This window comes from Trachypithecus francoisi, unplaced genomic scaffold (assembly GCF_009764315.1).
Source record: "Trachypithecus francoisi isolate TF-2019V2 unplaced genomic scaffold, Tfra_2.0 Lachesis_group0, whole genome shotgun sequence".
NCBI classification, from domain to species: domain Eukaryota; kingdom Metazoa; phylum Chordata; class Mammalia; order Primates; family Cercopithecidae; genus Trachypithecus; species Trachypithecus francoisi.
In genome coordinates this window covers 132,192,723-132,205,981 of record NW_022681453.1, presented here as the reverse complement: position 1 = coordinate 132,205,981, position 13,259 = coordinate 132,192,723, and the positions used below count along the sequence as shown (strand labels likewise).

The following is a 13,259-nucleotide window of genomic DNA, read 5'->3' as shown; positions in this document are numbered from 1 at the left end:
TGCAATTTGTCTTCAGTGCATCTTAACAAGAGACAGAGAACAGTCAAAAGGCTATGAAAATAGTACCAACCTGGTTTTTAACCAAGGGAACAAGATCTTCAGGGATGTCACCAAGGGGATAGGCACGACCTGCTAGACAACAGCTGGAAGAAAAGAATGAGAATGGATCTGGTGACTTGTAAAGCAGGTAACTTTCAAGCGAGTAACACATTGTTTCTCAAACTTGAGATACTAGTTTCATTTGTTAAGTAGGCTCAGCTTTTGTCAGTTAGGTCAAGTTCCAAAGCAGGTCAAGATGACACCCAGTTTAGAAAATGTGGGCAACAGATGGGGGGGTGAGGTAATGCATCCTGTGACTTGAGTAGGAGCTTTCATTTCTTCATATGTTTCCTAAGAAAAACCAATGCTCTATTAAAGGGACAAGAAGGAATGAAGACAGACTTCTAAAGGCCTCATACCCAGCGTCTAGAAAGATGGTGCCTAATGGCACCATTATACTACGATAAACCTGTTAGAAGCCTGGCATTTTCAGATACTGTTAAACCAGGGTCTCTAACGATAGTATTAAAGATGGGGAAAGAGCTAGGCTAAATGTCTGGAAAATGCGACAGGACAAACCAGGGAGAGTTAGAATCTGAAGAGAAATTCACCCTACAGTTTTACCTCCAAATCAAACCTTCTTCATGGCCAAAGACTTGCCTTGTGAGTTGAATTACTACAAATGTCATCTGAACATGTCTACCTTCTTTCTATTTTTGGAGGTGGGGAGGGGGCAAATTTTAAATCTTTTTGAACTACAATTTTCAGTGTTAGATTGGAGACAACTGGACAACAGCATATTTTGAAGAGTTTAAGGTACAGATGATAAAGCACTAAGTAAATGCACATTTCTTTCACACTAAAAAATCAATGTAACAAGTGTGAAACAGGTTTCAAAGTTAACTCTGACGTTAGATATGAGCTAAAATGATGTTCTGCTAGGTTCTGCCACCTTCCTGACAAATAGCCGTCTACCTAAAAGTTCTATCAGGGCTCAATTCTGAGCTGGCACAGTCTACTGGAATGAACCCTGCTCCAGAAGTCAGAGGATAAACATTCTAGTTTTACCTCTGTTACTTTTTCATGATCTGAACAAGTCTCTTGTCCTCATATACAGACACAACACACATCCCACATAGTTGTCACTAGTAAACGTAAAAAACCCGGGTTTCAACACCAAAGTTTCTCAACCTCAGCCCTACTGATATTTCGGGCCAGATAATTCTTTGTTGTGGGGACTACTGTGTGCACTGTATGCTGCTTAGCAGCATCCTTGGCCTCTGCCCACTAGATACCAGTAGCACCCCTTCTCTAGCCCCAGTTATAACAACCAAAAATGTCTCTAGATGTTGCCAAACATCTCCAGGGAGTAGGAGGCAGAATCATCCATGGTTGAGAACCACTGCTCTACATAAAAGAATTGTGAAAAATGAAAAATACTATATAGATAAGAGATCACAGTATCTCTAAAAATATAGGAGAAATATAGAAAGAACATACATGTAGATGGATAAGTAAAATGATCTTACCTAATATATACAAGAAGCTTATTGCCCATAACAACTTGTTCATCTAAAATAGAAAGAGAAGTATCTTCAGCAATTTTCTCTCAAAACCTTTTCAGAAAAATAATCTTTATGTAGAAACAAAAAAATAAAACTTGGCATTTACAGTGAGGTAAATATATTCCCAAATAACAGGAAGTTAAGATAAGACTACTTTATTAGCTTTTGAGTTTCCATCAGATTCTTGTCACAGATAAGACCAATATAAGCTATTCAAAGACAGATGTAGAAGGAATAGATCTGAGGATAGAGATCTATGTATTGTTGGCCTAACCACTCACTTGGGACCAAGGGAAGGTGTAGGGCAGGCAATGAGTTGATGAACTATACATCAGAACCAATTAATTAATATTAAGGCATAACCATACTGTCTTATTTGTAATATGGACTTTCACCACCCACAGTGCTCTAGGGCTGAAAAGGCCATTGTTCCCAAATGTTTAAAGTAACAGAATTAAACTAAATGATCTTTAGGGCCCTTTCTATTCTAAGTTACACAAAAATGTAAGATTCTGCCATCTTGTGATGCGAGCCTGTTCTCTGACTAAAGAAATCAGAAAGATAATATGACAAAGTTTGAAGCCAAGGGGTCAAGGGCAACACAGAATAGAGCAGGAGCATCAACAGGGTGAAGTGACTGGGAACGCCCATAACGCACAGATGATGGGAATCTGTGGTTGGCAATAATGAAGAGCTATAGTTTCTATTTTTGATATATGAATCCTGGACATAATGCAAGCAAGTGTATGCCTTTATCAGTAATCTTTCACAAATACTCAAAATCTGCAATGTTGTTAGTGTATGTAAACTTGAATTGCTCCAAATGTATGAATAATTACATTTTGCTTCTGTTCCAAACGTTATTTGATTCAAATCAACTAGTATGACACATGGTGATCATCACCTGCATGGCATAACAAGACAGTTTGTCTAGTTATTGGCTAACTAGACAAACACCAGTGAAAGAAAAATAAAGTCTCAGGACCCCAAACTTACTATGCCAAAAGGAAAAGTTAAGCTTCGGAACTGAGTTATGTAAAAAACAAAAACAAAAACAAACAAACAAAAAACCTGGCTCCCTTTGGTTCCTAAACAGATTGCTGCAAGATAGAAGGCCATGTCTCCCCAGCTGGCCTCCCTTACCCTGACAATGTAAATTAATAGCTGATGTTCACAGGCACTGGACAAAGATAAGACTAGAAATTATTCCTCAGCCCATCCCAAGACAAATGCATATTTGACTTCTTCCCCTATTCTATGTTTACTTTACCTTCTGTAAAATGCAGATTTACTGAGCATGAGACAAATACATAATTAAGTGTTCCTCTTTTCCCTCTTGCCCCCTCTCTAATCTTTAAACACTGAAGTTCTCGAAATCCTCTGTGGAAAAAGCACAAGCTGAAGACCCTACTGTAGCTTGTGTCTCTTTCTCCCAGTGTGTCCTCAACCATGGTAAAATAAGCCTCTAAACTGCTTGAGACTTGTTCTCAGACATTTTTTGATTTACACATCTTTCTTGCTGGAAATCTCAGGTAGAATATATTTAGCTCATGATATTCCTAGCGAGAGTTAAATGTATTTGTTTAACCTACCCATCTCCATTATTCCACTACTGTGAGCTTCTTATGAGCAGAGTCTGTGACATTTCTGTATTTCTAGCATCGAGTATAGTGTCTGGCACATAAGTAGGTAATTAGTAAATTGTATGCTGAAATGAACTGACATAGTACTTAATTTTCTACAACCTTTCTCTTCCCAATATCTTCTTTTAGACAACTTTTCATTATAAAAGATCATCACTTCCATTCAGACATTTTAATTCTCCACTTTCATTTCTGGTAGATATAGATGCAAAAGGCAATTTTCAACTTTGCTTCAAAAAGATTAGGTTCAAGGCTACTATTAGGTACAGGAAGTTAAGACTATAAAATGACTCCCCCACCTCCACCCTTATAGTAAAAAAATGACAAAACCTGGACATCATACAGAAAGGAACTACCTGAAGTTACTAATGAGTTACTGGGGAGTGAGCACAAGCATGAGCTGGTGGGGACTTCAGCCTCATCTAGGGGAGGAGAGACAGGCAGTCACACTGTTCTTCCTTCTGGCCTGTCCCTGAGTAAGCGTACTCTGAACTGCACACATAAGGGGGCATGGAAAGGCCCCTAACCTTCCTGGCACAGGTGTGGGCGTGGGGGATCGGACACACAGGGAGGCATGGAAAGGCCCTAATCTCCCTGGCACGGGGGTGGGGGCGGGGGATCGGAAAAGTGAGGTCAGGAAACCATGAATATGGAAGGGAGTTGGGGAATCCCAAAAGTGAAAGAATCAAAGAGGAGATCCCCAAATTGTCTGCCCACACCTGGAGTGGATCCATTTACTAAACCAGCATGCAGGAAAAAGACTCAAAGCAGCTTAGTCAAAGACAAAACACCAGGATCAAGAATGGAGCTCCCTCTCTGAAGGTTTTGGAGTGAGGAGAGAAGCACATGGGCTCTGGTGGAGAGTTCCTTCACTTGGAGAAGCGGAGATCGGGAGTTAGCTGTACAAGTAAATTACCACCTCTGTGGCTTTTGGCGCAGGTCTAAGTGCTGTCTGTGTGGCAAGCACAGCAGAGCTGGAGGCCATCACGGAAAAAGCAACAATCTTTCTGGCAAGGGAAACGTGAAGTTAAGAAACATACACAGTTTAAAAATTAGGAGAATCTTGCAAAGGAACGAGAAAGAGGAAGGATCCCCAAACTCTGTCTACCCTCATCACTGACTGACCCCTGAACCATGCATGTGGATCAGAATCAAAGCAGATCAGCCATCCAGAAATGACCTTAGGAGAGACTGGAGCTGCACAAGAGAGAGAGTTTGCAGTTCAAGCCCACCAAGAAGAAAATTATCAGATAAAACAATGGAAAACAATACTCTGTGGTGAAAAATACCTGATAGAACAATGGAGAAAAATATTCACTGGAGAACCTATACTCTTCACACGATGTAACATTCATAATATCCAGATACAGTCCAAAATTACCCAACATGAAAAACCATGAAATAAAACATATTTTTCTTAAAAGTGAATCGAATCCAATCCTGAGATGAACAAAATATGAGAACAAGCAAAGATTTTAAAGCACTATTATAATTATCCTTAAGCAAAAGAAATGGTTTCAGTGCATGAAAATTTCAACAGATAAATGAAGAGTTGCAGCAGAGAAAACAGAAAAAAGAACTAAATGGAAATTAGACTGAAAAATATAACTGTTGAAAATAAAAAATCACTGAGCAGATTTAACAGTTGAATTGATATGAAGGAGTGAAGAGCAAATGAATCTGAAGGAAGAGAATAGAAATCATCCAAGGTGAAAAACAGAGGGGAAAAAAGACCAAACAGAACAGTCAAAACCCAGAGAAACAGACCTCAGAAGTGGTGGAGTAAGCACCTGCAAAAATCTCCTCCATAAAAGCAGTACAAATACTGGTAAAAACTGTCAAATCGGCTTTTTCAGAACTCTTGAAATTAACTAAAAATTTGCCATAATTTATGAGGAATATTTATTCAGAAAAATGCCTGAATCTCAGGAAGACCAGTTAATTTTAGTTTTAACTTTATGTATTGCCATCTCCCTTTCTCCAGCTCTACTGTAGTTTTGAAAATCAATATTGCCTTACAACTTGGGCAGCTGTGAAAACAAGTAGAACACAATGGGTTTGATAGCGACAGGAGGCAGCCAAATGCCTAGGCAGATAGGGGTGGGTCCCTCGTGAAACCCCACCTTCAAGCCAAAAAACAGCCTGAAGGCTGAAAGACCAGATTACTGGTCCGGATGAAATCTGCAACCTGGAGTAAGAACTTCTGTTTCTGTTTGCACATCTCTCCCAGTTGATTCTTTCTGAATAATGCCTTTTAACCAACCAAATGTTGCCTTTTCCAATACTGCTATGGCCTGCCCCTCCCCTATTCTGAGCCCATAGTAGCCCCAGACTCACCACATTGAGGGGACTTTCCCGCCTTCGGGTAGCGGGACCACCCCCGCATCCCCTCTCTGCAGAAAGCCATTTCATCACTCAATAAAACTCCCCACCTTGCTCACTCTTCAATTGTTAGCGTATCCTCATTCTTCTTGGAGGCTGGACAAGAGCTAGGGAGCCACCAAGTGCAGGTACCTAGAAAGGCTGTTATACTGACCTTTTGCCTTCACTGGCAAAAGGCAGCCACCCCACACAATGGAGCCAGGGGCCGACCAATTGCTAACATGCTGCCGTCCATCAGGCTGTGGATGGTAAAACTAAAAGAGCTAATTAGCACACTAACAACCCCATCTGGGGCTTCAGAGTCGTGGGCACCCTTGTCTGGGTGCTGCTACATTCCCCTCAAGGCCACGGGCCTCACACGGAGCTTGCTCCTGTGTCAGCGCTTGGAGTGGCCAGCCAGATCCCACACTTGCTTGCTCATATGCTCCCTCCCACAAGGGGCTGAGCGCAGCAGGCCAAGTAGACAGGGCGCCCCTGCTACACATCCGGCAAAGGGCCAAGAGAAAATTCCTGTGTCAATCTTGTAGCCCCTCAAATGCCCCATCCTCAGAGAATTGTCACTACTTGACCTATCTGGCAGCTTACTTAAAAGCTCCATTTTCAGGGCTTATCTTTTTTTGCCCTAATTCAGAACTCATTCTGTGGGAACAGCACTATCCCCAGGACATTTGTGGAAACAGTCAGTGCCATTGTTCAACATTACAGTGGGCTGAGACAGTGTTAGTAGTTGGGACTAATAAGTGGTGCACCAAAAACCTTAAAAGGAAAAACTGGAGAACGGGAGATCTGCGGGGGCTTTTGAAAAGTTCTAACATATTCCTGGAATTCTAAAAGGATGTGTGCATATAAAGGGCTTTGCATATACCCAGGGAAATTCTCAAAGGCCCTAATTTATAATCCATGGCTGACTTTGCAGCTCTGTGCAAGCAGGAAGGGAAGGCTACAGCAGAATTCTAAACTGCCTGCCAAAGAACTGAAAATTCCAAGATAAAATGAAGCAAGAACTGATAGGATTAAAGTGAGAGAGGTACAATTCAACAATATTTGGAGACTTCAATATCCCACTTTCAAAAACAGATAGAACAATCAGTAGAAGATGAACAGGAAATACAAGACTTGAACAAAACTATAAGCAAACAGACCTAACAAGAAGTCCAGAGAATTTCACCCCAAAATATGGCACCATGGTATGCAGATTATTTTAAATTAAGGGTCCTTCAAGGTCAGCATATGCTGGGAGAGACCTGTGAAAGGAAAATAAATCTTGCGACCCCAAAATCACTAAGCCAAAGGGAAAAGTCAAGCTGGGAACTAATGTCAGGCAAACCTGATCCCATTCTATCCCTAAATAAGACAGCTACAAAGATAAGAAGCTACATACCTCCCTCACAATTTACCCACAAGGAAACTCCTTGTGGACAAAGGACAGACAGAACTCAAAGTCATCCCTTTGAGGCTCACCTGAGACAAATGCATATCTAATTGCTTCCTCTGCCCTATTGTTTATGTAAAAATGGAGATTTACTGAGCCAGACTAAATTGTGTATTCAGTGGAAGGCTGATCAAGGACTCAAAAGAATGCAACCTTTTGTCTCTGACCTACTTCTAACCTGGAAGCCCTCATTCGAGTTGTCCTGCCTTACCAGACTGAACCAATGTACACCTTAAACATATCGATGGATGTCTCATGTCTTCCTAAAATGTATAAAAGCAAGCTGCCCATCTCGGACATGTGTCGTTAGGACCCTGAGGCTGTGTCACGGGTGCATCCTTAACCTTGGCAAGATAAACTTTCTAAACAGACTGAGGCCTGAGTTAACAGGGCTCAGTAACTTTAACAGGTTAAAGATATTTTGAGTTAACAGGCTCTACTCTGACATTATGTGATCTACCTTAAGACTGGACCCTCCAAAGAAAACACAATTAATTGCCTTCCATCCCTTTCCTGAAATCTCTTTATCTATTGAGGAAAAGAAACCTAAGGAATACAATCGCACCTCTACAAGCTTTTTCACAAGATAATGTCTGCTCTCAACAACGATCCAAATATTGTTGGATCATTCAAATTCCAAAGACGATCCTTTACAAGTTAACTTCTGTCTCCCAGGTCCATTCATTCCCCTAATAATCATTTTCAACCCCTTAAAAGAACTGCCTATTTCCCCATCTCCCTTCTACCCCATAAGAAAGGATGCATCTGTACCTCCTTGGGTTTTCAAGTCATCATAATCCTTCAATTACCCCATGTTTATGCATGTTAACAAAAGTATATGCCTTTTTCTACCCACTAATCTATTATTAATTCATTTCAACAGACTTAGACTCAAAGTTTCAGAGGGAAAGTTTAAATTTCCCTACAGACATCTATGTAACACTCTACCCAACAACAGAAGACATTCAACATATTACTATGCTCAAGTGCACATAGAACATTCTCCAGAACAGACCTTATGTGAGGTCATAAAGTGTCAACAAATTCTTAAAAGATAGAAATCATAAAAAGTACATTTTCTGACCACAAAAAAAGTAGAAATCAATATGAGAAGGCAATGTGAGAAATTCTCACATAGGTGGAAATTAGACAACACACTTCTAAATCACCAGTCAAGACATGACAAGAGAAATTATAAAATACTTTAGGATGAATGAAAATGAAGATGACATACCAAAACATATTGCTTAGAGGAATATTTGTAGCTGTAAACACCTAATTAAAACAACAACAACAAAACAACAAAGACCTGAAATCAACAATATGAGCTTCTACCTAAACAGCTTCTAACCCAAAGAGCTGAAGAAAGCAAATAATAGACTAAAGTTGAATGCATGATATCAAAATTGGTTCTATGAAAAGATCAACAAAACTGACAAACTTTTAGGCAAACTAAAAAAAGAGAGAAGAGTCAAATTACAAAAATTAGTAATGAAAGAGACATCGCTACCAACCTTACAGAAAAAAAAGGAATTGGCTGGGCGCGGTGGCTCAAGCCTGTAATCCCAGCACTTTGGGAGGCCGAGACGGGCGGATCACGAGGTCAGGAGTTCGAGACCATCCTGGCTAACACGGTGAAACCCTGTCTCTACTAAAAAATACAAAAAAAGCTAGCTGGGCGAGGTGGCTGGCGCCTGTAGTCCCAGCTACTCGGGAGGCTGAGGCAGGAGAATGGCGTGAACCCGGGAGGCGGAGCTTGCAGTGAGCTGAGATCCGGCCACTGCACTCCAGCCCGGGCGACAAAGCTATAAACAACTATATGCCTACATATTAGATAATGCAGATGAAATGGTCAAATGTCTAGAAATTTTAAAACTACTAAAACTACTGAAACACACAAAAAGAAACAGATAATCTGAGTAAACTCCAACAAACAAAGAAAACTAAACTAGTACTATGGTCTGAATGTGGCACCCAATTCATGTGTTGCAAACTTCATCCCCAGTGCAACAATGCTGGGAGGTGGGGGCCTTTGGGGAGGTGTTTAAGTCATGAGGGTTCCACCCTCACGAATGGATTAATGCTGCAGTAAAAAAGGGCTTGATGGACTGGGTTCACTATTTTTCCACTCTTCTGCCAAGTGAGGATGCAGTGTTTGTTCCCACTTGCCCTTCCAAATTCCACCACATGAGGACACAGCAAGAAGGCCTTCATGAGACACCAGGTGTCAGCACCTGGATTTTGGACTTCTCAGCCACCAGAACTGTAAGACATAAGTTTGTCTTACCCAGTCTTAGGTATTCTGTTACAGCAGCACAAAACAGACCAAAACAACTAATAATTTAAAAACTTTCAATAAAGAAAAGCCCAGGCACACATGGCTTCATATTGAATTCTACCAAACATTAAAAAAGTTAACACTAATCCTTCACAAACTCTTCCAAAAAATAAGAAAGAATACTTCCCAACTCATTCTATGAGGCAAACATACCAAGACACACTAATAACAACACTGGTATTCTTTTGATAACAAGATATCAAAAGAAAACAAAACTGTAGAACAGTATCTCTTATGAATATAGACACACAAATCCTTGAGAAATAGTAGCAAACTGAATCCAGCAACATAGGTAAAAGATTATATACCAAGTGAGATTTATCCCAAGAATGCAAGGTTGGCTTAACATACAGAATTAAATAGATCATATCAATAAAATAAAGGACAAAATCCACAAGATAATCTTAACAGATGCAGAAAAAGCATCTGTTAAATCCAACAGTCTTTCATGTTAGAAACACTCAAACTGGGTAAAGAAAACTTCATCGAATGGGTAAGACTATCTACATCAAATTTAATGATGAAATATTGAGTGCTTTCCACCTAATATCAAGAAAATAAGACATCCATTCTTGCCACTTTTGTTCAACACTGTGTTACTGGGTGTAGCCGGCCCAATTAGGGAATAAAAACAAAGCCATCTAGATTAGAAAGAAAAAAGTATAATTATTTTTACTTGCAGATGACATAATCTATATTTTCCTTAGCAAGTTCTAAGAAATTAGCTTTAAAAATTAGAACTAATAAATGAATACAGCAAGGATGTAAGATACAAGGTCAATATACAAAAATCACACTAGCAATTAACATTCTATTTCACACTAGCAATTAATACCCTGAAAATAAAATTAAGAAAACAATTCCATTTATAAGAGCATCAAGGTGAATAAAATATTTAGGAAGAGGAAAAGAAGTATATGACCTATACATTAAAAACTGCAAAATATCATTGAAAAAAAAGTAATGAAGACCTAAAAAAAATGAAAAGATGTGCTGTGTTCATGACGTGAAAGATTTGGTAATATTAGTATAGTAATAAAATTGATATACAGATTCAAAGCAATCCTTATGAAAATCCCAGCTGCCTTTTCTGCAGAAAAGTGGAAAGCAAAGTGACTTTAAGACCAAAATAACCTGGGTACAGTGGCTCACACCTATAATCTCAGCTACGTGGGAGGCTGAGGTGGGAGGACTGCTCAAGGCCAGGAGTTCAAGACCAGCCTGGGCAACATAGCAAGATCCTGTCTTAAGAATTTTTTTTTTTAATTCAGCAGGGCATGGTGGCCTGTAGCACCAGCTACTTGGGAGGCTGAGGCAGGAGGATCACTTGATCCCATAAGTTTGAGGCTACAATGAACTATGATCGCACCACTGTACTCCAGCCTGACTGACAGAATGAGACTCTGTCTCTAAAAGAAAACTAATTTTAAAAAGATAAAAATAGAAAAACATATCACATTCATACATTACAAAATTCTACAGTGTTAAGATAGCAATTCTCTCTCCAAATTAATCGATAGCATCAATGCAATCTCAAAGAAAATCAAACGAGCTTTTTTAAAAAAAACTGATGAGCTGATTTTAACATTTATATAGAAAGGCAAAGAACCTGGACTAGATAAGCCAATTTTGAAAAAGAAAAACAATATTGTAGGACTTAAAATATGTGATTTTCAGACTTACGATGAAGTTACAAGAAGCAAGACAGTGTATTACTGGACAAAGATAGACATACAGCTCAATAGAACTGAAGAGAGCACAGAAACACGCCCACAGTTACACGGTCACTTGACTTTTCATAAAGGTGTCAAGGTAATTCAATGGAAATAAGATAATCTTAGCAATAAATGGTAAGACTTACAGGAACAATTGATAGCTGTATGGAAAAAAAATCCTTGAACTTCACCTTGCATCATTTATAAACATTAACTCAAAATGAATTATAGACCTAAATACAAGAGGTTAAAACTATTAAATTTCTACAAGAAAATGTGGGAGAAAATATTTATGTCACTAGATTGAACCAAGATTTCTTAAACAGAATATCAAAAGCCTAAATGACAAAAAAAATTAATAAGATGAACTTCATGAAAATTAAAAATTTTTCCTCTTTGAAAAACATGGTTAAGAAAACAAAAAAGCAAGCTATGGATGAGGGTTAAAATTTTTGCCAAACATACTGGAAAAGGGCTTACATCCAGACTACACAAAAAACCCTTCCAGACTCTGATGGTAAGCTCACTACCTTGGGAACTCTTGTGTTTTTTTTTTTTTTTTTTTGACAGACTCTCGCTCTGTCACCCAGGCTGGAGTGCAATGGTGTGATCTCAGCTCACTGCAACCTCTGTCTCCCGCGTTCAAGCAATTCTTCTGCCTCAGCCTCCTGAGTAGCTGGGACTACAGGTGCCCACCACCACACCTGGCCAATTTTTATATTTTTGGTAGAAACAGGGTTTCACCATATTTGCCAGGCTGGTCTTGAACTCCTGACCTTGTGATCCGCCTGCCTGGGCCTCCCAAAGAAATGCTGGGATTACAGGCATGAACCACCACACCTGACCAGCTTGGGAACTCTTAATAATTCAATAATATGAAGACAACCCCAAGTCATCTCCACCAATTAAAAAAAGGAAAAGGACTAAATATTTAAACAGATGAGTCACAAAAGATATGTGAATGGCTAAACAAGCACATGAAAAAACGATTAACATCACTAATGATCAGAGAATAAAAATTAAAATCATAATGAAATACCATTATTTATTAGAATGGCTAAAGTTTTAAGAAGATTTAAAACACTGACAGTATCAAGTGCTTGCAAGGATGTGGAAAAACTGGAACTCTCAAATATTGTTGATAAGGAATGGTACAGCATTTGAAAAACCATATAGCAATAGCTTAGAAAGTAAAACATATATTTGGCTGGGCGCGGTGGCTCAAGCCTGTAATCCCAGCACTTTGGGAGGCCGAGACGGGTGGATGACGAGGTCAGGAGATCGAGACCATCCTGGCTAACATGGTGAAACCCCGTCTCTACCAAAAAATACAAAAAACTAGCTGGGCGAGGTGGCGGGCGCCTGTAGTCCCAGCTACTCGGAAGGCTGAGGCAGGAGAATGGCGTAAACCCGGGAGGCGGAGCTTGCAGTGAGCTGAGATCCAGCCACTGCACTCCAGCCCGGGCGACAGAGCGAGACTCCGTATCAAAAAAAAAAAAAAAAAGGAAGTAAAACATATTTACCACACAATCCAGCCATTCCAACCTTAGGTATTTGCCCGAGAAAATGAACACATTTGTCCACACAGAAACTTACAACTAGTGGTCAGGAATGGAGGGTAAGAGAACAAGGGGGGATACTTGAGGTAATGAAAATTTTCAGTATCTTGACTTTATCAATATGAATTAAATATGAATATCCAGTTGTGATACTGTACTTTATTTTTTGCAAGATGCTATCATTGAGGAAACTATGTAAAGACTATTTAGGATCTCTATGTGCCATTTCTTACAACTGCATGCAATTACCTCAAAAAGTTTAACTAAAAAAAAAAAAAGGCCGGGCGCGGTGGCTCAAGCCTGTAATCCCAGCACTTTGGGAGGCCGAGACAGGTGGATCACGAGGTCAGGAGATCGAGACCATCCTGGCTAACACGGTGAAACCCCGTCTCTACTAAAAAATACAAAAAACTAGCCGGGCGACGTGGCGGGCGCCTGTAGTCCCAGCTACTTGGGAGGCTGAGGCAGGAGAATGGCGTAAACCCAGGAGGCGGGGCTTGCAGTGAGCTGAGATCCGGCCATGCACTCCAGCCTGGGCGGCAGAGCAAGACTCCGTCTCAAAAAAAAAGAAAAAAGAAAAAAAAAC

At 39.9% G+C, this 13,259-nt stretch overlaps 1 protein-coding gene across 4 annotated transcripts in view; it reads right to left on the bottom strand.

The window, feature by feature from the left end:
• VPS8 (VPS8 subunit of CORVET complex) overlaps positions 1–13,259 on the bottom strand; it is a 263,256-nt gene that overhangs the window by 160,675 nt on the left and 89,322 nt on the right. For all 4 annotated transcript variants that reach the window (XM_033211937.1, XM_033211939.1, XM_033211938.1 and 1 more), the window contains 2 exons: positions 1,569–1,611; positions 71–143 (listed from right to left, as the gene is read on the bottom strand). In XM_033211937.1, the coding sequence (XP_033067828.1) occupies positions 71–143; positions 1,569–1,611 (116 nt within the window). The remainder of the gene's footprint in view (positions 1–70; positions 144–1,568; positions 1,612–13,259) is intronic.